The 27,339-nt window shown below is 37.2% G+C and overlaps 1 protein-coding gene across 2 annotated transcripts in view; it reads left to right on the forward strand.

The window, feature by feature from the left end:
- Positions 1–27,339, forward strand: part of MAN1A1 (mannosidase alpha class 1A member 1) — a 139,453-nt gene that overhangs the window by 35,710 nt on the left and 76,404 nt on the right. For both annotated transcript variants that reach the window (XR_009418040.1, XM_059467867.1), the window contains exons 2-4: positions 644–740; positions 9,795–9,910; positions 20,210–20,290. Coding sequence is in view for 1 of the 2 variants with exons in the window: in XM_059467867.1 (XP_059323850.1) it covers positions 644–740; positions 9,795–9,910; positions 20,210–20,290 (294 nt within the window). In the remaining variant the exon portion in view is untranslated. The remainder of the gene's footprint in view (positions 1–643; positions 741–9,794; positions 9,911–20,209; positions 20,291–27,339) is intronic.

The raw sequence follows: 27,339 nt of genomic DNA on the forward strand, positions 1-27,339 counted from the left end.
GATATGCTCAGTTGTAAATGTTTTCATTTCTTTGTGCAAAATGACATGTGAAAGTAGCTACAGATGCATTTATAGTCATAAAAGATTGTATTGTAAAAACCTCACAATATTTTCTAGGGGTTCTGCCTGCACACTTTACCATCCTTCTTTTGTTACTAGCTGTGCTGAGTTTGAACCAGCTAGTTGTATGCAAGCAGGTCTCTGCCAGAATCTGAAAACTACTGTAAGCTTTATGTTCACCTTAAAGAATCTAAAGGTTCTAGGGGGAAAACCTTGCTTAAAAATGTTACTTTCCTCAGTTTCTGAGATGTAGGCTTAAGGGAAATAAAATCTCAATTGAATTGATATATGACATAATGAATTCCCTTCCTAAAAATTAATTATTTTTGAGTGTGTCTTGACCATAAGCTTGCAGGTAACAAAAGTGGAGAGGACAGTCATGTAATTCTTATAGCAGCCATCCCACTGCCACCTGGAAAGCAGTGCCACTGTTATACTTTATTGAATATTTCATAATGCATATGACAAGAATTTGGTTAAGAATTGTATTAAATGTTTTTAATATTGAGAATATTCTCAAGTTGGTGTTTGCTGTGGCTTCTTGCTAAATCAACACCATAATCCTGCTTTGGTTTCCCTGCAGATGATGAAGCATGCCTGGGATAATTATAAGCGTTACGCATGGGGATTAAATGAACTGAAACCCATATCTAAGCAAGGACATTCAAGCAATTTATTTGGTGAGTACAGTATATTTTTGTGCTTAGTGACGGTAGCATAGAACAGTAAATCAGCTGAAAAGCTTATAAGTGATAAACATGTTTTCTTGCTGCTCCCTGTCATGCAGCATGATGTTTCTTGCTTCTGTTATGTGTAAAAAGTAACAATAAATGTAGATGCTTTCTGCGACTTCTGTAGATTAGTGTCTGAATGAGAATAAATGGAGCATGGCATTGCTGCATGATAAAAATACAGTTTTGCTGCAATAAATACTGTCCTGTCTTAAACATTTACAATGGAAATCATTGATGCCACATTCAATAAGCGGAGAACTAAGGGGAAGAGGGTGGGGAAGAGGGTGGATAAGAGGAGAAATCCTATACAAGGAACAAACAATACTCTCTACACTCATGAAGGTAGCTAAAGCTGTATGCAGTTCTTAGGAATTTATTTCCATTTCTTATAAATATTTGTTAATTTGCACCAGACTCCCTTATCAGGCTTTTATTTTTCCTTAATATAACTGTTGTTTGCACCTCTAAATATTGTACAGGAGATGTTAAATAAAGAACAAGTTGTTATCAGTGTAGAACAAATATGGGACTGAAAAGTTCTATTAGGAGAGGCACACTGTAGAAATCCGGTGTAAGGAGGCAAGACTTCTTTGGTGTCCAAATGGGACTTGGGGCTGAAGAGAAACAGCATTCTGAGGCAGCATAAATACAGTCCTATGAACTGTCATTATCTTCAGTTTTGCAGAAAAATGAAGAATTAAACTGTTTGACACCAATTTTTCTATTCAAATAGCTTGTTTTCTAAACAGAAAGCTGAAAAAATGACTAATTTCTCTAGCTGAGACAAAATCAATACATTATTTTGATTTTAACAGGAACTTACTTTGTTGAATGTTTGCAAAAGATAGCTTGAAGTGGAAACATTTCCTAAAACAGCCTAAATAGAGCACTTATCAAATCCCCAACTATATTTGGAGGTTGCTTAGAGACCGCAGTTGTGATTGCAGAAATAAGTTGGAAAATACAACATCTACTTTGATCTTGCTGTACTGCTTGGCTACACCAAGGTAATATCAAAAATGTTAATAAGTAATTATTACCTAGTTAGTTATTGGACTTTAAAACAGAGAAGTTTGAGTTAACCTCAAGGCTGAGTCATCATGTTTCTTTTTCCTTCTCTTCTCTGAGAATGAAAACTATTTATTGTGTTCAGGAGAATGATAGTTGTGTGATTTAATATGTTTGAGGAACTATTTAATGGAATTCTCTTTTCTTGCAGTACAACAAAATGTCTTGAAAATTTAAACTCTTAATGTAGTTTCCTTTGAAATCAGAAGTGGTATAAACATTTCTAAGGTTTGAGTTAATGATAATATTGCATGGATTTGCAGAACAAGCTGTAGATGTATTGACTTGTGAAATTCTTAAGCAGGAGTTCTGTGGACATTGCATAAGTTTAAGTCACTTCAGGCACAATTCTCTGTGAAAGAGGACAAGTGTTGAATTGAAAAATAAAACTATTTAAAGGAGTAAGAGGCAGAGTCAGTCTAAATGCAGATCAGTTTCCCATCGTGGTCATCTGGAATATGACCTTATTGCTGAGGAGCTTTCCTTAGAAACACCTTCAGTCTTATTGATCTTGGCGCAAATCAAAATAAGCATTAGGTCCCTTTCTGCTGAATTGCTTTACAGAATACCAAAGAGCAGCATATCTGCAAGCAGCTCTGCCTCACCCTTGCCCGAATCCATAGCTACCTTTTGTTCTTTACAAACAAAACCTTGTTTCTGTAGGTGTCCTCAGATTTATTAGATCTGATCTGCACCTTCATGTTTAAATTCAACAGATTATTGTTTTCCATAAAACAATAAAATACTGATCTGTTTGTGTGTTGGGTTTCTTTCCTTCATGAAAGAACAGACAAGTTTCCTTATCTTCCTTGTTTCTAATTTTAAAAAGTTATTTAAAAAATTGCAAATGGTTGACTAATTTAAGGTAATTCCGAGTTGTATTAGTGGAGAATATGTTACCTTCAGCTCTGTGTCCTGTGAATTTCCTCCCAACCTTCAGAAATCAAGTAAGACCTTCAGTTCACTGTCATCCATCATAACTATCTCCAATTTGCCAAGACTGTCTTTTCTTTTTGCTGCCAGGTCTCAATTGTTTTAAAAATGCAAGTTTGGAATCATCTTGGTATCAATAAAACACAGTACATTTAATTGGGCACTGTTTGATGCCTAACGAAACACTTCTCCTTTGAATTAATTGCTGCATTTACATTGCTTTGCAAATGCTGGGAGTGGCTGTTATGGGATTAAGACTTTTATATCTCACTGTGAGGAACAGAAGAGTCCAGTGCTGTGTAGTGCTTTATGCTGTAAAAGTTACAGTACAGCTCTCCTGACACAGCAGGGGAGAGTTGTTTTCAAATTATACTGCTTCTAAGCTTTTTTTTTGGAGTATAAATGCATGGCTCCTTTCAATCTCCATTTTGCAGGTAGATTTTAATGACTGCTGTGTCTTGAAGGCAAGTCATAGCTGTCATGCTGTGCTTCTCAGGACAAAAATAAGATGGCTTTTGAGAGGTGTAATTCCACATGGATGTGGCTTAGGAAATAACATCATGAAATACAGGCACTATACCAGGGCTAGGAGAAGAGGAAAATGGCCTTTGGGGTGTTGATAGGAGAAAGGGTAGGGACAACTGGTGGTTCTAATTTTGGGGGAAGGAAAAGAACCCTGCTTTAGCACCTTGTACTAGTGCTAAATTACTAGTAGTAGAGCTAATCTGTTGCTGAAGACTTCTTGCTGAACTTGGAAATTACTTTTTTTGTCCGAAACTCAAGCCACGAAAACAAATTGTGAAATCAAAGAACTGCCTTGGTCTTGCTGGTGTTCTGCAGGCAGTGTGTGTGTAAGGGTGTATGTGATAAGCTGAGGAAGTCTTTAGACTGGCAGACTGTAGATATATTTTTGTTATGAGCAGAAGGTGCTTTCTCTCGCATTTGCACACCAAGAATAATATACTTTTAGAGAAACACTGAAAGATTTCACCTTTAAGCCAGTGCCACATACCTGCCTCTGACTATTGTCAATGTCTTTTCAGCACATCCATGCAATGTTTTTATTTCCTTTGTACTTTCTGTGTTTTACCATGTAGTAGCAACTATTTGAAAAGACAGGAACATTCTTATTTGTTTAATTACATGAAGTGTACAACTGTTTCCAGATTAATCACATAAATTGGAGTAGCTCAGCATTTGTTTGCACAATACCTGTCCATTAGCACAACCGGGCATATCTCCTGGTATGACTTCTTCTGTGAGTACTAATTCTTCTCTGACTATTCCTAGTAGAAAGTAGGCTATGAGAAAGTGCTGCTACCTTTTAATTCTTTAACCTTTATGTTTCAGGTTACTGTTAACAAGGTTAGCTGAAGCAGAGATTTATTAATCTACCTTCCTATTGCAAAAGTGGCAAAATCACAATTTTGCTCTTTTTTCATAGCACTCTACCACCAGCCCCTCAAACTAGGAGCTATTCCTCTCTAAGCCTTCTGAACTAATTTTAAAACTAATGAGTGTTGCTGCACTTGCAGAGAACTCTTTCTAGAAGTGTTTTCTGCACTTAAATGACTGTAACTAAAGGGCTTTTTTAATTATCTGAAGCTGTGTTTCATGTGCAGTATTGCCAGTTTGATATTATAACTTGTAGGCATAGTATAATTAATCTCTGCAAGTGAAAAGGGACGTTTTCTGGAGGCAAAAAGGGAGGCATTTAAAAAATACTCACAATCTGCAAACCCCAAAGTACTATAATTTAGTAAGATCCTGCTCCTCCCACTTTGAACTGTTTTTTGTCATTTCTTTTATGGAGTGTTGAGGTGTATGAATAATTTTAAAGCCTGCCAAAATTTATATCCAAAACTGTCTTGGAGTGTATAGCAATGTGTCTTTTCAAACTCTACGTCTATTAATATAGCCTGGGCAATTAACTGTGCATGTGTTTAAACAATATGTCAATTTAAATTGAAAGGACTCAAAATCTTCCCCCCACCCCAGTCTTGTTTGTCTTCACTCTTCCTTCTGTATTCCTTGAAATTTTGTGTTTTGGTATGTGATGGAAGTAAGCCTGACATCTATCTCAATTAAATTAACTTCTGTAAAGAGTAACATTAGCAGATATGTGGATGAATTGCTCAGTACAGCATTTTTGAGAGGAGGTCATGTTGCACAACAATGAGAAGTGTATTGTCGTTTTAGATTTCTAACAACATTTTTCAGGTTTATTATTGGCCTCTCACAGGAATCCATTACTGCTGAGACACACTCTCAAATTACTCACCCCAACGCTGAAAAATCAAATAACCAGAGTGAAATTTGGCAGTGCAAATAAGTTATTTGGGGTAGCTTTGACAATGGCAAACTGCAAACAGTTCCTCAAACCCAGGAGGATTTCCCAACAGGCGATAATTGCACTAAGAAATAGAAAATGTTCCTAATTTAAGCTGGCTCTTAGTGAAACGGGAGATATAGTTCTGAGGTAATGCAGAGAACAGGGCAGACTTGAGCTCACAGTAAGCAGTAAAGCTTGACAGCTTTCCAGAACAATACGTGGGGGTCCATAAAAAGTGGCATAGATGGGATGAACAAGGATTTATTGTTCCTTGTGGGGAGTGATATCCTTTGTAAGGAAAGGGTGGAGATAGCAAATTACTAGGCAGCAGGTTCAGACAAAAGAAGGTGGTTCATAACTAAACATGTAACTGAGCTGCACAGTGCCAGAAGCGTGGTGGATGCCAAAGGCTTCTGCAGGAAGCACAGAGATAAGCAATGAAGGAAAAAATATTTAAACTTTATCAAATTCAAAGATGCCAGAGCTGGCTCTAAAATGCACAGATGTATAAAATACTGGAGATTTGGAAGAGCATTCTAGAAATATCACTATATTGTTTAATATTACGCATATGAAAAACTAGATTTGTTAAAAATTAAGTTAATTTTTCTTTCCCCACTCTTACCAGGTGTGAATAGTCCCTGAAATTAAAAGTGTTAATATTGCTGAGGGTTTGCCAGTACTTGAGTCAAGAGTTTCATGTTTTGGCATAGCACACTTTAATAATTAATCACTCTTGACACTTTAAATTGCTAATGATATTGCATAGGAACCTTTCCAGTGAACTTTAAATAAAGGAAAACACTGTTCTAAGATATGAGTCAGCTTTTGAAGCAACGCTCCAAGAAACCTCCAGCACAAATCAAAATGTTGCTTTAGTCAAACCTGTATGTATTTTCAAATGCCAACTTGGTGTCCAAGGAATGGGAGGAAATTTTAAATTATTAAGTGCACCAACGTGCATTGATTCTGAAGTATTCTATTTCTGGCCATATCTAAAAGCCCGGGCTAGACAAGTGAGAACTTATTTTGGCACAGGCTCCAAAGGGTTTGGCCCTAAGCCAGGTGTGGTTCTTTAACCATATGGCCATATAAGCTCAGTCACAGAGCTCTGCTAATGAGGTTGTCACTCACATCCAGAGCAGCTCTCCCTGCCGTGGCGTCCTGGAAACTCATACAAAGTTACTCATCCTCTGATCACTCTTCTTATTCTGCTCTTGCTGCCCAGTTCTGAGATGCATTCTCTAATGTAATCTCTTCTTTTATTTGCACGCACGTGCACTGGCACTGTTGGATATTAAAAAGCATGCGGTTTAAATGGGCTGACTGTGCATTACCCAGAGGAGATATAGGCTACCTGTGCTTTTAATAAGCTGTTGTGGTTAATAGTCCACAGATCTTCTTAGCAATATGCTCTTTTTTGTTTTCTTCCAGATCATTGCTCAAGATTTTAAGTGTTAAACTGGAAATGAAGCTCTGGTGATGTTTCTCGATAGTCTACTGAAAGTTTCCTGTTGACTGATTTCTTTTGCATTCTTTTCAGTTAATAGTAGGCTATTTTATGTGTTCTCTATTAATCCCTTGGAGTAAATGATGCTGTCAGTAAAGAGGAGTGATAAAAGTAAAGGGTTAACAACAGAAGTAAAATGGAGCATATGTGAGTACATGGTCTGGAGGTTTTGGTAGAGACTAATAATTCTTCATTTTGGTAGGCTTCTATATAACATCTGGTTATCTCTTTATCATCAAAATTACTTCCTTTGACTTATGTTTTATGACTTTCAAGTTCACTTTCTCTACTTTGAAAAAAAAAAATATATATGTATTTAGTTATCTGCAAAATATATCTGTATTTACCTGAGGTCTATGAATTTTATCCAAGTATTTTTTGTGATATCTTCCTCCTGCCTGGGGCAACTCTGAAACTCTACCACTGTGACTGCAACTTGGCTTGCACTCTGTAACACAGAGTCAAATCTGTAGCAGTACTGTAGGTGTATAGGAAAACAGTCCTCTTGTCCAAATATTCTGTGTCATGAGTGTGTACTGTAATTGCCTAGCAATAATCTTTGCTTCTTGTAGGCCATGACTGCTGTGTAATTCCTTGGGAATGTTGTGTAGGAACAAACAACAGTGATAACCCTATTTAATAATTTATGTGCTGTGCTTTGAGAAGCATAGCTTATATAGGCCTGTGAAATGTTTGCTCTTATCCCATAATAAGGAATGTTCATTTAATTTCTTTGCACTCCTTTCCCCAACCCCACCAATGGTTTGTCTGACTGGTTATTAATGACCTGTTCAGCATCACGATTTCCATACTACTCTCAGGTTTAAGTTATTCTCTTGGCTGACTTAGCACAAACTGCAGTTGTTCACAAGTCATAATTCTGGCCTCTCAACTGACTCTTTCTCTGTTCTTTTGTCTTTTCTCAAGAACTTGGAAGCATAGCTGTTTGAGACAAACTTGACTAAGTGTCACATTAATTGTGTAATTATTCCCTTTTCTGGAGCATTCAGAATATTAGCAGAAATAATTTCAAATACAGTAAGATCTGCTTGAGATTCTAGCATTTTTTTTCAATCTGTGCTCTAAGCAGGCCACATATGCCAGATTCAGGGGAAAAGATCATAATAAGTAGGTGACTCCACGGGTGATTTCTCAATAAGTTTTCTCCTTATTTTCTCTTCTTTTTCTTCTTAGTAGTGGGTTGCAGCTCAAGTACTAATCCTTAAAATTGAAAGCTTAACTGTTTAGTGGTGGTGTTAGTTGTATTACAAGGGGATTATCACAAAGAATGTCTTTGCATGGTGAGCCTATCACAATCCACTGAAGCAAATCAGGTTATAGATGGTTTTTCTGTAAGTAGAGCTCAGTTGTAAAGGTTCACAAGGAACTGCTTTTGTTGTATGGAGTTACCAGACATCTCCAGAGCTTTTGCAGTAGTGATCATGAGCAGATGTCCTCCAGCAGTTTTCCACTCTCACTTTCTCATAAGCTTGGGGAAAATATAAGTTGCTTAGCCAAGTTTAAAGGAATACTTTTCCTTTAATATTAGAGAAGGGCAGCCAAGTTCCAAGTAAGCTCTTGGAGGATATTATGTTTTTCTTACCAAAGCAGGCTGCAGTTTTATTAGTGGAATATCTGGGGGAAAATGTGGAGATTCCTTCCTTCAGAGTAGGAAAGTGACATTCCAAAAATGGGTGGTAAAAACAGCTGCTAAAATAGAGAAAGTATCTCATTCTGTTACATGTACCAAATAACTGTTGTAACAACCTCAAATATCATTTTCTTTAAGATGGTGGAAATGGAAAATTATTTTTTACTTGGAACCTTAATTTAAGGAATTTATGTCAATCCTGCTATACAGAGCTCTCCGATCTCCTCTCTGTTTCATGAGAGAAACCCATGATGGCAGTGAACACAAGAATTGGCTGATAGAGTAGCTTTCTTAAATATGAAAAAATTGAACTATGATATTTGATAAGTTTATAAAATTAAGTTTTACTTTTTCATCAGGTATTTCAGAGACAAGAGAATAATCAAGTTCCTTAATTAGTTGTAGCTGCTATGTTGTCATTCCCCTGGTGCAATCAATTCCGGAATGAGTAGTCAGCTATTCACCTGACTCATTAGCCCTGTTGAGGGAGACAGGGATTGGGCATAATGACTTTCTCTGTTGATTGCAACCTAAATTATTTTCTAATTCTAAATGTTTCTTTCTGTATCAGAGTCTTCTCTAAAATATAACAGTGATCTTCCTGTCATTATGAAAACTGCAGGAGCCAAGTTAGGAAATGAAAGTCTTAGTAGAGTGGTCAAAATTGAATTTTTGACATTATCCCATAAATAGGAATTGAAACTCTTCCTAGACAAAAATGGTATTTTCAAAAGGTCAAGGTAAATTTGGAGTAAGCATGGAAAAGTGTTTTGAGTGACTGTGTTTTCTTGAACCCCACTGTCCACATTAACCTTTCAGTACAGGATGATGAACATCTAATCCATTCCAAAGCCAACGTACTGGTGATACTTCATCTTGCAGTGTTAGGTCAAGGCTAGCTCTTACCCATCTCTTTAACAGGGGTAGAAGGGTGCCATTTTTGCAGACCACCTGTGCCTTGCAGCCCCTCCTGAGCTGGCAAATCCATGTGTGCAAGTTTGCCTTTGCCTCCCCCAGCGCTATCTTGTCAGATTCTACCTAAAGGGCTTTCCTAACTAAAATGGGATCAGTGCTCACCAGCTTCTTAAAGCTTTATGTATCATTCTGAGTATAAAAACAAAGAAGCAGCTGATTGTTTTCATTCCAAACTGGAAGAAACAGAAATTTCTCAATTACCGAGATTTACTGGGTTTTGTGTCATTTTACGGCGAACTGTTCTGTCAGTGGTTTAAAATGTAAAAATATGACTGAAAATACAGTGCATTAGAGCAGCTCTTCAAAAGTTCATTAGTGGAAGAAATACTTAAATATTATGATGTTTTGTTGTGGCATGGGAATCAAAGTAAGGGCTGTGAATTACTAGTTACCACTTGAATGCTTATGCACCCAGTTTTTAACTGGATTAATTGAAATTGGATTTTGAAATTAGAATTAATTTAAATTAATTAGATCTAACTGAAAAGTCTTCTGTTGAAAAGTAAATCACTGGCTCTTCATGTATTTCAGGTAACATACAAGGAGCAACAATTGTGGATGCCCTTGATACACTATACATCATGGAAATGAAAGAGGAGTTCAAGGAAGCCAAGGAGTGGGTTGAAAAAAACTTGGATTTCAATGTGGTAAGGAGCATTGCTGATTAACTTTTTAGTTTAGTCTCCAGGGGCCAACTGAGGACTGGGGGTTTGATATTACAAACATAATGCAAGGCTAAAGAATTTAGATTATTGATAGATAATACAAAGCAGGAAGCTGGAAGATAAGAAATCTACTGCTCTGCTTATTTGCTCTTTTTCAATCAAAGAGATTTAGGTAGATGGAAGGCAATGAGCTGGACCGGAGGAAGGAAAAAGGAAATAGAGTATTTGCCATTATAAAGTAAAAACTAGACTTTTCAGCTTTTCTGGGAAGAAGAATTGGGACCCTTCAAGCATTAATTTTTTCATTATGCAAACCTTTTACATTTTCCCTTTATGAAATCTACAGATTTTTGTTGTGTTTATTGAAAGGTGCATGCCATACATACTGCTTAGGTTCCTCTGTCTGCTCAAGTAAAGTTGAATATCATGAGTTAGGCTGAACTATTGGCACAACTGAACTGCTTTAGTCTTAGGAAGCATTAGGTCCTCACAACTGCACGTACAAATTACCCTATTAAGTGGCAAATGTGCAGCTGAGGGCAATGTTCTTCATTAAATTTTTAATCTGGAAAGGCCTTGAACAAGTAGGAACCTCTTCAATTAAATGGCAAAGTCCTGAGTTTGGTATTTTTTCTTTTTTTTTTCCTTTTGGGTTTTTTTTTGGGCCAGAGGATTTATTGTTGGGTGCAGAGAGCTGATGAAGCACCTTTGATCAGTGCAATAAAGTAAGCACAGTACACTGAGCACTTGAAAGCTCTTGTAGTTGACATGCTTAATGTTAGAAACACTTTCTGAAAACAAAGTACTCTTTCTAATAAGTTATGCAAAAGTCAGGTTTAATTAGGGTCTCTTCCATGCTTGAAAATTAATTATCCTTTTAAGAAGGAGTTAATAAGAGTGGATCTAGCATAGTTTATATAAGCAGTAATTTAGTATGCATTTATATTTACATTTAGAATGTAAATAGAGGATATTAAATAGTGCTCCTGTGTAGTGTAAGAAGCCTGAATGACATACTAATTTTATCTTGTGCATAAGAATTTTTTTCCCTAAAGGTATTTTTGTAATACTAAATTCCTGCATTATTAGCTTGGTATTATCAAGATGTTTAAAAACCAGGATAAGACAACAGAAAATAACAAATTCCACTTGAAAGGATGAGCTGAGCTCTACTTGGAGGAACATTATAAAGCTTTGTAGAGTGATTTACATTATTAACATGAAAATCTTTGGGTTTACATATATCTTTATATATTTGTACTGGAAACTTTTAGATGGTATTGCCTATATTTCCTCTTTTTAATGCACCTATTTTTTTCTCAGTAATGCTTCCAAGCTAAGAAAATGTCAGAAATTTCATATTCCATTAGTTGTTCAATGCAGGAGTCAAGCATATTTACCAAAGCAGCTTCACAGATAACACTGACGTGCGTCACTAACAGTATATTGTTACTGATATTCCTGTAAATAGCAGCCTGGAGTTCAACACCTCACAAAATTATTTTCATAATACTTCATAATCATATGTAATTGAATTTTACATTGGCATCATCAGTGAGTAGATGAATTTTCCCAAACTGGAACAAGGAAATTAAAATAAATATCTGTGATGCCAAATTTAATAATGGATATCCATTTGTTTAATGGCTGGATTGTTGGAAGCTCCTCAACTTGCACTTTTGTTTAGTTTTCCTCTTTAAGTATAGATTTTAGATTCAAATGCCATTTTGTATTTATATCTTACAGTTTAAAGAACAGCAAAGAAAGAAAAGTTCTTTTGTGTTTAAGCGTTTATCAGGCCTTACGTGACATGTTCTGGAAAAATGTTATGTACACTATTACTTGCTTCTGTTTTAGAAACCTTTGTCCCATTAAGTGATTTATTTGGAAAAACTGACTCACTGACATATCCTAAAGAGTTATTTCTTCTGAGTAGTATAAACTTGTGTTTGATGTTTCTGATCATTTCCTGGGCAGGGACTGCTTAATCAGCATAATTCCCCTTTATTTCCATAAGTAGAATACGTTTTTCTCTTCATTTATTCTTAGAACTATGTCTTTCAAATCTTTAATTTTCTTTAAGATGTTCTTTACAAAAATTGCTGTGACTGTATTCTGTAGCAGAATTTTTTTCTCCTTATGTTCTCTCTCCATGCAGCTGGATGTAGGAAAATTTTACAAACTCCAGAAGATATTCACCAAACTATTTGGCCAGCACTCACACCACTCTCAACACTTGATTATAAAAGTTGCCTGGTGTCACTTTGTGAAGTAGGCACTAGTTTACCCACATGAAAGGATTTATGGAATAAAGACGACTTAATGGCAGCCTCTCTTTATGCGTTAGATTTCAATCTTGCAGTTCAATGAATTAGATGTCAGGGTTGCTCCTCTTTACCTTTCTGAAGATAGGTTTTGATTTTGAGGGAAAACTCTAGTTAAGTCAGCAGCACCTTTCTTGGCAAACTTGTGCATTTTAGTAAGCTTGTCAGTGGGTATGTTTAGAAGCTTTCCCTTTTGGAGTATAACACAGGCTATTTTCATTACAGCTACAGCTGGTAGCCCTGTGATTTTATAACTGAGATTTGATCACATTGCAATGCTTGGAGCTTTTTTGTGTCACAACTGCTGACTTTTTTTTCTAAATTTGAAACCTTGCAGAAGTTTGAGCTAAACTGAGCCATTCCTTCAGGAATTATGTTGCATTTTCTGATTCTGTCAATATTATAAGAGATGTAGATGTACTTATGGAAAGAGATGACATTTGCAGTGGTTAAATCCATGGTCTTAGCTTTAGTAGCACGATGGATATGTGCTCTGTTCTCTGTTGAATCTCTTTATCTCTTTTGGGGTTTCATCTTTTGCTCTTCTAATTAATATAGCCAAGGCTTTGTTCTGACCTCCCCACGCAGGCTGCTGCCCACACACCCCTCCACAGTGCACAGCCCAAGGCTGCAGCAGCTGGGCTGGGCTCTGTATCAGCAGGTTACAAGGCAGGAAAAGGGAACCAGTCTTTCATGGGATTTTTAGGGAGCTTGGCTGTTTCCTAGCTACAACTATGCATGCTGCTCCTCTGATCTTATTTTTTCTTATTTGTTTCTTCAGAAGCTGCACACGCACACACAGAGCTTTCTGAAGGAGTTTCTGTGGCAGCACCCCACTTCTGCTTCACACTGGGGAGGAAAAAGCTATCAGTCTCTGCAGTCCAAGAGCCAAATAACAGTGAATACGTGCTTGGGAAGAGAGAGAGAGGAAAAGGGATCTTGATGAGGCAAATGAAGGGGTCAGGTGTTGGGGAGTAGTGGTGCAGGAGCTGAGCCCCATGGTACAGCAGTGAGGGTTTGGGAGTTGTTGAGTGTTGGGTCAATGGTGCTCTGCATCCACGCCCAAACACACCCCAGTATCTTTAGCATGAGTGACCAAGGGATCCATCCCCTTCTTCCTCAGCCCCTGCTAAACTCCTTCTGTGCAAAAGGGCAGTCTTGCCTGTGCTGCCTGCTGGGAGCAGTCCTTGGTCTACACAGTGTCCTAAAGCATGTCTGCGCATTGACAGGAACAACAGGGACCCACACCAAGACCAGAAGGTGCTGGCAGTCAAACTGTACATGGGACAGGGCTTGGATTCACACCCTGACCAACTGACCAGCTGTCCGATGGAAGTGTAGCCAGACAGGATCAGAATGGGAACAAGGTATGGAGCAGAAAGCCATGCACTTGTTCAGATAAGAGGGAAATTGTGGAAGTATGAAGGGCATTTCATTATTTGCTCTCAAAGACAGGTACTAATGAATTGAGGAACTGCATAAAGGGAAGGGAATGAGGAAGAAGGTGAGGGTGCCCTCTGTCTTGTGTCCTACCAATACTCTTAAGTATTGGTCAGTCACTGTATCTGATTTTATGCCACTTTTGAAGCTTGAAGGCTCACTTATGACTTCTTTCATCTTTGTGCTTAGCACAGCAAATCTGAGTGTCTTTCAAAGAGATTTGGTCAGCAGCTTCATGCAACCTAAAAGTTTTGTGAGTGATATATCTATTATTTGAGAACTGGAAAAGAACTGGTGGAAGTGGAGAAACTTGACATTATGGGGTTTTTGCTACTGTCATGTATAGACTAGCATACCCCCTTTGCAAGGTCCCAGAACAGCAAATATTATTTGCATAAATAAGGCTTCCAGCATTTATCATTGACTCAGCTGTATCTGTGGTGTGGCAGTCTGTAACAGTACAGACTTCCAGACTTCAGTTTGCTTATTTCAAATTTCAGCATTTACAAACCCAAATCCTACTATTTTCAAACTGTAGGTATTGTGATTGACTTCTATTTAACAATCCACAACCTAATGTTCTACCTTGGAACATTATAGGTTTTTGGCTCTTTATTCTTGGTATTTTTCCTCCTCAAGTGAGAAAATCAGAAATTTTCCTAATACAACTATTTGAAACAGCTTTCCAATTTGAAAAAAAAAAAAGTCATGGGTCAGAGAGAAATCTTAAGAAAGCCAGCAGGTGAAAATGGTTCTTTAGTTTGTGGGACTATTTGATTACTAGTTTGCCGCGTAACTTATTAGTACACTCTAAATGCCAGACTTCAAAGTGGCTTGATGTTAATTATGTGTAAGAACCAATTTTGATGGGCTAAAATGAGATCCTGCAAATTCATTACCAAACACAGTTCTTTTGCTGCTAGAGTTTATTAATGCCTTCAGTAGCACTTTATTTTTGTGCCTGCAGTTTGCCATGCGGGGACTTCAGCAAGGTTAAATAATGTTATGCAATAACCAGGCTTTGACACTTATGGTAAAAAGGTTGCTAAGATTATTTCCCATGTCTTTGGGAACTGAATATTTTAGCAAGCTGCCAGTAACTTTCATTTGTGGAATATGAATGAAATTTTTTTCCCCCATGATTGCAGGTAACTAAAATCTTGTTTAATTGCAATAGTTGAAAGTGAGCTATTGTAGTACTATCTGTGACTATCGTAATTCCTGGGCTGCTTGAAAATGCTAGGATTTGTTGCTGTTTCCAACCTTTGTGCTTCAACAGGGGAATATTATTATTTAATAGTAAAAATAATTACAAGTTCATCTAATTTCACAGGAAATGTGGGCCCTTTGTGTCCACTTTTTAGTCTAGAATTATATACATTATTCAGCATTATTCAGTACAGGCTCCCTGGTGTTCTCTTGCACAGCTTGTTAAACTGCAGGGTATGGGCTGCTTGCCATGGTGTGTGTGCATGGGGAGGGAGTTGCTATATTCCTTCTACACAGGAGCAATAGATGGAAATGCAGATGAGGTGGCTGAAGTTCTGTACACTCTTGATGATACAAGAACAGGAGAACCAAAGGAAAGAAAGTTTTGGAAGGAATCTTTGCAATAGAAAAGACTGAAACAAATGATACGTTAGGACTTGGGGCATTATTTTTTGTTATCTTTATAAAAACTAAGAGAGCAAGCTCTTTATCAAATGTAAATTAAGGTGATTTGTTCATTGGGAATACATTCATCTGTGTAAAGAGCACAGAGTGTTTTTTCCAGCTGTATTCTGAATGACAGAACATGTAACTAGAGCTGCTGGTGAGTGCCAGGTGGATAAATAAAATAGTGTTGTGTTTCAAATGTTGTGTTTATAAGGGAGGATGACTTCCCATGATAAAATACTGATGGAAATCGTTTTGGCCTTGGTCTGTGAATTGTGGAGTGGAAGATTATGAGGAATGACATGCATTAGGAAATGATCCAGAAGGATATGAATACTGATTTTTGGGGAAGCTGGAGGAGTTCAATGGGAAAAGGCCTTCAGGAGAGCCCAGTTGACTGTAGTTTGTTGTCTGAACAATGTTTCAATATTAAATTCAGTATAACAGCTGTTTGAAGCCTCAGTAGTTTCTCAGTTGTAGTCCTAATCCTCTGGTTTGTGGAAGGGTGAGGGAAGTTGAGTGGTGGGACACATCTGAGATCAAATTGGCCCTGTCATAGATTTGTCAATAAAATAGAAATGCAGAGTAACACAGGCTAACTAATATAAGTCTTGGCACTTTATTCTGCCTGCTCCTTCCTTGTTTGGTTATATTTGTTGCTTTTTGAAGATGTGTCTTGCTAAGGCATTGTCAATCTCCCTTTCTTTAAAAGGAGTTAGTATAATAGGTTTCCTAGTTATATCTCTAATTTTCTCCATCATCTTGAGTGTTTCTGAGCTATGGGTTTTCTTCTACTTAAAAAGCAATTTTAACATAACTTTGATGTTATGTCTCTAGCCAGAGATGTACAGGATGTTGTATGTCTATATCAAAATAATTTCATCTTTAGAAATTAATCAAGGAAACTAGATGATATTCCTGAAACTTGTCACAGCTTTGCTCTCACAGTACATATTGCATTCATACATTGCTTTTTGTTTTCTGTTTTTTTTTTCAAGTACACTGATCAGAAATCACAGTTTCCCTGGATGTTGTATAGTAGTTGGACTATTCAATTTATGGTTCAAATAGTGAATCATAAATTACTGAATAAATATAAGATGAAAGACCACATTACTCACATTCAGCAATTAACATAAAAGCCCTGGAATTAAAACAAAAACATGTTATTCCCAATACATGTAACTCTTTTTCAAGCACCCACAGACTTTCAGAATCCTTTCTAAAAGTGAGGCCTGCAAATATCAGATCAAACTGATGTTTAGATGTTAGCATAGATAAGATGTGTACTAACAAAGGTGCTTCAGATATTCTCATACAGAGGCCAGTCTATATTTGGGTTACTAATGTAAAGAGACTATAACACTGGAAATTATATTTTTCCAATTGCTCAGAGCTGTCTTTTGTACTTGGTACCTTAAAAAGGTAACATCTTAGTCATCTTGAAATGTACATGTCCAGACACTTCGCCCTACAGAATTTCCATTAGAGGTAATAGAATTAATTCAACCACTTCTCAGACTTGCTTTGTAGGTGATACAATAACTGTTTGAAGGAGAAGGCTAAATTTAAAATAAAAAATAATTCTCACTTCTACAGATGGTGAAGTAGAAATTTGGTGAAGTTCAGATGAAAGTTTTTCTGATATATTCTGGTACTGTTAAATGCTTACTTAGAATTTGCTGAGTAGAAATATAGACTTACTTGTGCAATCTGTACATGGATGATTAAATATGTGAAAAGAGAGTAATGATCAGGGTGTGGCATTTTCAATGTGTCATGTCATACAAAAATTTTAAAAATCAAACCAGGAAGAAGGGTAAATTTGGTGTAGCGGAAATCTACTTTTAGGACAAGTTCATTTTTCTTAACAGATTACTTCTTCAAAAAACATTCCTTCACAAACTTTCCTTCACAAAAACATGTAAACATGTTTTCTTGATGTGAAATTATAAAACTTTAATTGTTTTGCCACTTACAGTTATTTGTGCGCTGAGAATAATATTAACCTGGTACAATGAATTTAAGAGTAACTATCAGGCATACAGATTTCAAATCTACCATTAATGAAATTACTGTTTCAGTGTTTGTCTGCTTCAGTGGCTTGCATAAAGATTTTGGTAAGAGGCAAATATTCCAAATGAAGGTTCAGAGGTTCAAGTGACCTATTGGGAATCTGATGACGTTAGAATAATGGTTGCCTTCAAGGAATGTCCTGAAAGATCACCCCTTCAACACATGTTCAGTATTACAGTGCAATTCATCTTTGTGGCACAACAGTAAAACCTTTATTCAAATTATTTCCAAGTAGTCTTCTTGTCCATAGCTGATTTCCAGAAGCAGATGTCAGTGCACACATACTGAGACTTCCTTAAAGGGCCTTTGCACTCCTTGAAAGATAGCAATGGTTTTGTGAGTTAAGTGGTCATATTTAAATCCAGAAAGGCAAAATGTAAAGTTCCGGAGACAAAATATTCAGGTCATACACCACTCAATTTACTTCAAGCAATTGAAAATCAAAAAGTGATTTAATTCAGTTCTCAAAGGAAACACAAGTGTCTGGGATATCTGATTAACTCATTTCCTCATCGGACACCTACCTCTTTACAGCTTCAACCTTCCCACATCAAAGAAAGGTACTTGACATGTGCTAAGGCTCAGGATTGAAATGGAAAGAACCCGAACTTCTGAAGAAGACTCACAAATTCATATTCTCATACTATTCATAGGAATTTCAGCTAGCTCGGTCTCCACAGAAGAGAAGCCACCCCTTTCACTCATTTGATCATCCTTTCTTCAATCAGACTAGATCAGATCAGCCTTTCTTTAGTCAAATCAGTTCTCTACTAGCTGTATTATATGTTGGATTTTAAGGTAGACTTCTGTATTTAAAGTACATGTACTGTAGTTCCTACACAGGCAGCCTGATTAGCAGGTGAACAGATGCATCATCTAGTTAGTTCAGATTTCTAGAGAATTTAAATGTTTTTATATCCCCTCCCCAGGTTTAATGTGGATCATGGCATAATAAAAAAGCCTTCAGAAGAATGTTGAAGTTGAGATGCGTACCTGTTTCTATTTGCCTTATTGCTGCATTCAGTGAGACAATGACTGAACACTTGGAAAGAGAAATAACAGATTTTGAAAAAAAAGGCATTTTGGAAACAGAAATTAAGCTGCAGAAATTAAACTTTGTTGTTTTTCTTAGAAAGAATAGGAGAGGAGCAGTAGAGGAGAGCAGTGACAGAGGAGAAACTGCAGATTTCTAGATGACTCAAAATAAACTTGTAAGAGTGTTATGTTCTGACCACTGCAAGACAGCAAGATAATCTTGCAGTCTTAAGCCATGATGCCAGTCTGAGTTTTCAAGAGTCAGATGTGTGTGATGGCTTTACTTTGTCAGCCTCTTTGAATTGTGTTCATGTGTATTAAAAGGTGTATTATACAGGCACACACATACTATATTAATTATATATTAAACACAGTCATTCTGATTGGAAATTATATCCTCTTCTTTGGGGGAGAGGGAAGTGCAGAATACATTTTAGAGGAGAAAAGGTAAATTCCTGAGTGTGAACCAACAAGCATTGTAGCAAGCCTGAGAGTGTGTTTTGAAGCCTGTACCTTTACAGTTTACAAGAAACTCACCAACTCTGCAATGTGTCTAGATACATTTTCTTAATCAGAGCACCTTGGAAACTGAAAAGCATGAAGTAATATTTCTGTTATGTAGTCCAGTGCTTGTTTGTTTGTTTGTTTGTTTTTCTGTAAAGGCAGTTTGCTGCAATTCAAAATCCATAAAAAATAGGGAGCAACTTCTTCCCTCCTATGTAAACTGACATCTGAATGCTTAAACTGGAAAAGCACAAAACCTAGCTAAATGAAAAAACCTGCAAGCCTTTCAGAAGAAAATCCATCAGCTCCACCATGCATTGATTTATATTAAATATAGCTATACTGTATGTTTGCAAAGAGAAAATGGAAAAGTGACTCAGTAGAAGCAAGAGCGACCCAGAACATGTGAAAGTCAAATGCTTTTTTTTATGTGCCCAAAATTTTGGGATGCTGTTGGGTACCTTTTTCTGCAGAAACACGGAAATTAAAAAAAGTAGTATTACAGAAAAAGGCAAAAATTAAGAAACTTCACTAGAACAACTTTTTAGCTGAATGCCTCGGTGAGTGTTGGGGTAAAATTGGAATTGCCTTCATAAAGAACAAAAGTATGTGAGACTCAGATTCCTCATTTATGCTTGAATTTCCAAAGGCAGGGAAAGAGTGTGCTTTGAGTTTTGAGGTAGATACTAGCTGGACCAAGTCTTTGTCATTAGTAAAAGATTCATCCACACCAGCTTGGAAAGGGCTATCACTGTAATAGGGAATCATCTTCCTTGTGAATGCACATAATGATTACATTTGTTTTTTATGAGCACATAATTAACTCATTCTAGTGCTACCTTCTTGTTTGTGGTGAGCAGCATTTAGACTGAAGTAGGAAAGCACTTGATGGGACATTTTGATCAATACTGATCTGTCTGAGATGGAGTGAGGGGAGGTAGTGTGGGACATGAGATCCAAGAGCACCTTTTGGGCAAATGCTGAATCATCTGGAAGGATATGTGGATTTAGAGAAAACCTTATAGCCCACAGAAGAGGTGAAAAGTTAAGCAGGATATTTTGTCAAAGTGAGGAAGAGAAAAAAATGCTTTAAATTCTTGTGTTGGCCTTCCCTACATCTTCTGTGTTTTGCTATTTACAGCTATTATGCCTTAAAACCTGTATGTGTGTGTATATATATATATATATATATATATATATGTAAAAATAAACCTCAATAGAAATAAATTTATGTTTATTTCAACAGAATGCTGAAATTTCCGTATTTGAAGTCAACATTCGTTTCGTCGGTGGACTGCTTTCAGCTTACTATCTTTCAGGAGAAGAAGTAAGATGGTTTATCTGACATATCATCATCTAAATAAGTCATTAAATTTAATTTTAGTAATTTTTTTATCCAAATTAAATAATTTCATTTATCTGATGTTTAAAACTTTGAAAATATCTTGTACAATGGAGACCAGTCCAATGGATCTTCTTGCTTCTATTGCTGCTCCTTTTCTTACGTCCTAAAGCTATTGCTTCATTTAAGTGTTTAGTGATATTTCATTTTTTTTCTTGAGTGGGAATCACACCCAGTACATCTTCTGGGCTTCATGCTAGAGTGTGTAATTGTGGAGTTCCTACTCTGAGGTAGTGGTAGGTTTGGTGCATCAGCTTTCTGCTTGCCAGATGGGTGTCAAGTGTACCCTTGAACTTGTTTAAACTCTTACTTTCTGTTTGCCTACCTGAACCTGAGCCTTCAACTCACATGGAGAAGACATGTTAAGAAAGAAAAGGCAGCTATAAACCTATACATGTGAGTGTCTCTAAAGCATTAATAACCTGGTAATCTCTATTACCTGTCATGGTTTCTGGAAAGAATGAAGATGCAGTTTCACCTTAGAGCTTTGTGTGAATGCAATTACTTGTGTAATGTTTTTGGAGAAGGCCAAAAGAGTCACAGGTACCATTTTAAACGACATCGACATGTTTATTTTCAAGTTTTAGCTTGGCAGTTGAAAACTCTTTAATCTTACTAGTTTAAATTCTTGTTTCTGTCTCTGGATTATAGTAGTATTTTGTTGCAGGATTACACAAGTTAGTACTCTTTAAACATAAGTTGAATTTATCATTCCTTAAATCCAAAGCAATTACTAGCGGAAACTCCACAAATCTAAGGAAATTAATTTTTTTTCACGAGTAAATTTCCCAAATACTAATTGAACCTGTCACTTTGAATTACTTTAATTCTATGGCTGTGCATGATTATTTTTTGTTGAAATTTATCATTATGTTAAAGCTGTTTTAGCAGGTACTGCTGGGTCATGTACCTGACAAAGCAGTTACAAGGAGACAACGTTCCTCTGACACTTCTATGTCTTAACTAGACCTACCTGCTTATATCACGTGGACCTGTGCTGAGTGTAGATGGTATGGAAAAGACATTCCTGTCTTAAAATGTGCAGGTTTTATTATTTGAATAGTCTTGTAATTTTGCAGGAGAAAAAAATGCAGTCAGACACTTAACAGTAATGAAAAAAAATTGAGTTGTGCTTGGGAGCTGGTGTCTGGATCTTTGCTAGATATTATTTCACTTATGTTTCTTCTCTTTTCACTGGAGATCTACTTGGGAAACAGGTGTGGGCCTTTCTAGCATAACCTATTGGTACACTTTAATTACCAGTCCTGACAGAAGCTCATTTCTTGGCAGATGAGCTGGTAGATGAATGCTCATGGGCCTTTACATCAAGTGGCAGTTTGTCTGCCAAGAAATGCCTTAATCCTTTGTCATCAGTGCTGGTGATTTCATATGTATGTTGATGGTTTATGTCCTGTGTCTGTTAATGTGCAGTCTCACTTTCAATCAGCGTGTATAGTTTCTCCTATATAACACCTAGTCATTGCTTCTCAACCATTCCTTCATCCTCAGAGAGGCAGTTTTACCACCCCCTTTCCAGCTAGCTTGAAAGCAGCACTCGTGTTCCAGTAAAACTCTGGCACAAATGAAATGAGGAGACATCTGAAACAAAAGAAAGTGTTTCACACAGCAGATAACTAAATGGAACTCTTTACAGCTGAACATCAGTGATAAAGGATGCTAGTGCCCATTCTAAAATTGATGGACTCAGTAATGAAAGTAAAATTGCCTCTTACACACAGAGAGGAGGTGTATTATTAAGGAGGATGCCAAGCTCTTGCAGGCCAGGAAGGGCATCGTCCATGCTTGCCACTGGTTCTCACACTCTCTGTTAGACATCTGCTCTCCCTAAACCGTTGTTCTGGTGGCTTGGAGAGTGCAATTCAGCATGCTGTGCCTTCATCAGATTTGGGGAACCTTCATGACTTGTCTCCTAAATCCCAATACGCTGTGGCAATAGCCAACCTCTGCCAATGTAAAGAATGGGATGCAGCAGGGTGAGGTTCTCCTGTGTTATGAGAGTTTCTTCTTCCCTGCTGCTGCTGAGAGGTGTAGAAAGGCCTGAGGGCCCCAGAGCCTGGCTGCCACCAGAGAAAATATATCTTTAGTAATCTGTTGGTCCATTACATTAGTGGGTGTTCCTAAAAAGTTAGCACAATCTGTATGCACACTGATTGAAGGATTAAACTTCCTCCGTTAAAAGCTCAATTAATTCTTTATCAGATTAACTATTTAAAAAATCTTATATTTGCTGTGCTTACTTAGCAGTATTCTAATTAAAGAAAGCTATGTTTCAGTAGAAGGAGTGATGGAAATAATTATTGTTTGTGCTTCTGAATTACATTTCCATGGGTAATGATCCAAAGCTGCAACACATTGTATGTTCCATAATCATTTGTAAGTCTAACTAATCACAATTAAAGAATATGCTATCATACTGAGTAGTTCCTAAAACATCCTACTCACATAATAGTTCATTTAGATAAAGTCACCAACGTGAATCATTCTAAAAATGAACAAATTGAATACTTTACCCCTTGATAACTATATGTGCTTCTCACTTGCAAAGAGAGCCATGAGATGCTTTCTGTTTAGCTTCCTACAATTTCTACCTTACTAGAATTCATATTAAATACCTTAAAGTGCTAGAAATTTCATATGCTTTTTTTTCCCATTGTGGTATCCGTCTAAACCCAAGTCGAAATGAATTTCAGTCAAATATCCACTTCATTTGTAAAATAGCCACAAGTATCAGAAAACTTGATTTAAAGATGAATAACTATTTAAATGCTGCTCTCTTTTTTGGGGGTGGTTGGTTTTTTTTTGTTTCTTTTGGGCTTTTGAGTCCCTAATAATAATACTGCTTGTGAAGGCTTTTCTTGTTATTTTTTCCATAAGTCACTGGCTGTAAAGGATTATTAAAAATAAGCCTGGCTGCTTAAAAGCAATGCTAGTATTGAAAATTTTTTTTGTTTATATGAAAGTATCTTTAGGAAACTGTAATATGATAGATTTATCCCACAGGACTGGGAGAGATTTTTTTTTCAAACTTTCTTGATCATTTCGTTCAAATTAAACCTTGATTAAGTACAAGACATGTCTTAGAATCTTGGAAGATTCCTCATTTAAGTTTTTTTTTTTTGTTATAAAATGAAAAATAAAGTGTAAGGGAGAAATTTGTTTTACAGCTGCCTTGCTGTACTTGCCAGTTTGATGTTAAATTCTGGTACACTAAGGGTCAGGAGTATTGCATGCAGCAAGGTCCTCTGTTCTGCAGACCCAGGTATATACTACACTTCCAAATGTAATAATATATGGAGATAATTCATTAACTTTTGGAGGAGGACAGCACTAGCCCCTCTAACAGCAACTAAAATCTTTCTTGGAATTCATGGAGATTACAAGCATTACTTGTGAGCACTGTAATTTTCACTGCTGTGAATAGCTGTGGTACTGGTGCTGAAAGTCATGGCAAATGTATGGCCCTGCTCTTAGTGCAGTGGGGTTGGTACATTCTCTAGGTCTTCTGATTTCTTCATAACTGGCTCTAAAAGGCACTGCTAAAACTCAGTAATAAGGGGACTGTTTTACTTGAAAGTTGGCTCCACAGTCGGGGAATACATTGCATAGGCAGAAATAGAAGGAACTTTTAGTTTGCTGTTTGTGTGAGCAGCAAAAAAGTTAATCCAAAATGCTCTGAAGTGAATAAGAAGTCCATGAGTTTCAGATTCAGCTGGTAATTTCCCAGATTCCTTTGAAGCTTTTCTGTTTTCTGAATGGGATAAGTAGCTTTTTATTTTTTTACCCCAGAATTAATATATTTTGGATGCAGCATCTGTTCTTCCTATATAATATGCTCATATTGCCATTCTTCTTCATGGCATGAAGCAGAAATATAACAGATTTGTACTTTTTTTACTGTGGCAGGATAACCTGTTTGAAAGAACACTAATTAATTCTGATCAGGGGGAAGGAATAACAAAAACAAACCAGAACAAACAAATTAACTCCAAAAACTCCCAAACAAAACAAAACAAAAAGGAAAAAATCCAAGCTATTCTTTGAAAAGTTGAACTTAGAGTTTCATCTGTTACTCTCTACCAGCTATTAATGAGAGGTTAAAAAAAATGGGAAAAAAAGTCATGACATACTTAATTAGTTTATATCTGCATTTAGAGTTGGAGTTACAGTGCCACTGTTCAACCTCACTTGATGATGTTGGCTTCCTGTCTGACTTCAGACAGACCTAATCATTGCTCACTGCAAACCACCATCCCTCAGTGATTGTCAAGCTATGTTACTAACGAGGAGCAGGCATGAAATAATGATGCAGATGCTATTGATCTCCAACTGCCTCTGCCAGGCTGACCACAGAAGATTGCTGACTTCACATAATGCTGAGACATTCTGACATTCTGCAAAATTTAGCTGCAGCTATTCTCTCTGTCTCTGCCTCTCTTGTAGAGGTGTCTCTTCAGAGAGAATATTTAAATTCCATGAATACAAAAAAAATTCCATCATTTAGGAGTCTTGAATGGTAGGAGAATTAAGTTTTTGTCACCTATACACAAGTATTGGCCTTTTCTGCAAATTGTGATTGAGTTCCAGTGTATGTGCCTTGGGGATCTGAGCTCATCAAGTGTGAGCACTGACCGAGTGTTTTATCTCCTGCTTCCTCTCACTTAACTTGACACTAGTTAACAAGAGGACTTTCCCTTTTATGTCCTGGAAGCTTGATTTCTAATGCTGTTTGAAACTCCAGGCATACTGTATCAGCTTGATCACTTCTCTGTGAATGCCACTTGACTCCTCCTTAATCACCTGCACAGGCTGGCAGTAGAATTCCCTGTGTGATACAGACTAGAAGACTTCAATTGCCTGTAGCTTTCTACAGCCCTGTTTTCAGATTTGGGTCCTGTTTCCCACCTACCATCCATCTGCTGCCACTTTTAAGCAATACATCAGTGTTTCAGTGGTGTCATGTTTTAGTTCCTGTAGAGCTCTGAAATGATCTTTATGCTCACTTTCATTTTTATAGATTTATGATTTTTTAACTTGGTATTTCAATGAATTCTGGAGCCATTCAACTTGGAAGTGACCTCAAGAAACCTGCTAGTCCAGCCTCAATATTGCAACAGTCCATTAGGCTTATTCTTTGAAGAAACTTCTTGCATGAGGACATGCCTATGCTCCTCAAGACTAAATACAGGGGCAAGTTTATCTTTTTAGCAAGGCTTTGGTTCATGCACTATGCTCTTTTAAACAGACATCTGCTATTGTTTCTCCTGGCTCTCTAGCAGGCATCATATTTCTCTTTTTTTCTTTTTTAATTGTTCTTCAAAAATTACATTTAGCCTGACTTAAGGGTTTTCGTTTAACTTGTCTGTTTCTGTATTCCTTACTTGGACTCAATATGGTTTTACTTTTAGTGACTTTCTTTACAGTCAAACCAAAAGAAGGTAAAAGTCATCTGAACCTTTTGATTTGAGAATTTTTGGACTCTGAACCTCACCTTTTGTTCTCCAAATCATCTCCAAGCAATTTAACCTTGTGGCTGTTTCTTTCTAAATTCATTTCAGCTGGTCATCTTGATTCTCTTTCTAAACTTAAACATTACCAAAGTGAACCTTTTTTTTTTAAAGAATGTGTTGAATTGGGGCATGTGACCCCTGTTGACAGTAATATGTCAAACTAAGTTAAGAGATACTTTTTCTCCTATAGACTGAATTTCCGCAGAAAGCTGTCATTACACTGTATAAAATCAAGGTTTATATCAGCTCTGATGTAGCACTTAACATCCTACTCAGGGACAGAGAATGATTTAAAATATTCTCTGTTTCCCACAATCAGTCTGTAATCTCCATTACTATTTCAGCCTCTTCTCCACCTTTAACAAATCTAATGCTGTTCACTTTCTGTGCTACCTGCATAAAAAGGAACTGCAGAATCCCTATGGATTCACATTCTGGAGATAACCTTGGCTCCTGTAGACTCCTCTGCCATTGCAAGCAGACTGCCCTTCAGTCTTCTATTTGTGTCTCTTAAGTTCCTGCAGTGCAATTACGCTGTCACTGTTGATGAAACCCATCTCTCTCAAATAGGTTCCCTTTTCTCCAAAAGTTTTCTCATTCCTAACACTTCTGTCCACTCTCTCCCAGTGCTACTTGCCCGGCTGCTCTGTGCCACTGTGCTGCTCAGGCTGCCCACACACTTAATTCTGAAGAAAATTGGAAGAATGGTAACAGGGTTGTGGATTTCCAGTCTTGCACTTAATTAAGATGGTGCTGCTAGGTTTTCCTTCTCTTCCCACTCTGCTGTGGGGTTGCTGATAACACCCACGTGTAGCATGGCAGGGAACTGCTTCTGGGGTCTGAGTACCTGCAGTCTGATGGAGACTGTGCCCCTGTGCTGCAATCAGGCACCACCACCAGGCACAGCATCAGCTGCCATCACCAACGGGTTCTGTGCCTCAGAATGAGGGCCCTCAGGCCACTGTGCTAATGTAAAGTGGGAATAGTGGTAATTTGCCTTAATTCAGTGAATTGCTGTCTGCTGGAGTCCAGCAGTGGGTATGCTTTGCTTTTGTTTGTCTGTCATCATTCTGTTTTTCTATCAGTGTGAATACCCACAGCAGGGGACTGAGAAGCTGTGGTGACAGCCTGCTGCAGCTGCTGTAACTAAGCCTGCTATGAAACCAGGAATCAGAGCCCTGATTTTGATCTGAGAAATATCAGTTTAGAATTCCAACCTGTACATAACTTATGTTCTTCACTTTTAGTGGTTTCCCATTTGCCTAGCAGAAAATGGTTTGTTTGAGGAGTTTTCTCCAAACAACAAAAAAATTTGCTTTGTTCTATGGTAAACCTATTTGACATGCTTTTGCATTCATATGTTGACTTTGGAAATAAGAAAAAAGTTCACTGCTCATTACATTAATTTTAACTAAAATCCCTGCTCACCTCCACACTTCTGTAGGC

This window comes from Ammospiza nelsoni, chromosome 3, assembly GCF_027579445.1.
Source record: "Ammospiza nelsoni isolate bAmmNel1 chromosome 3, bAmmNel1.pri, whole genome shotgun sequence".
NCBI classification, from domain to species: domain Eukaryota; kingdom Metazoa; phylum Chordata; class Aves; order Passeriformes; family Passerellidae; genus Ammospiza; species Ammospiza nelsoni.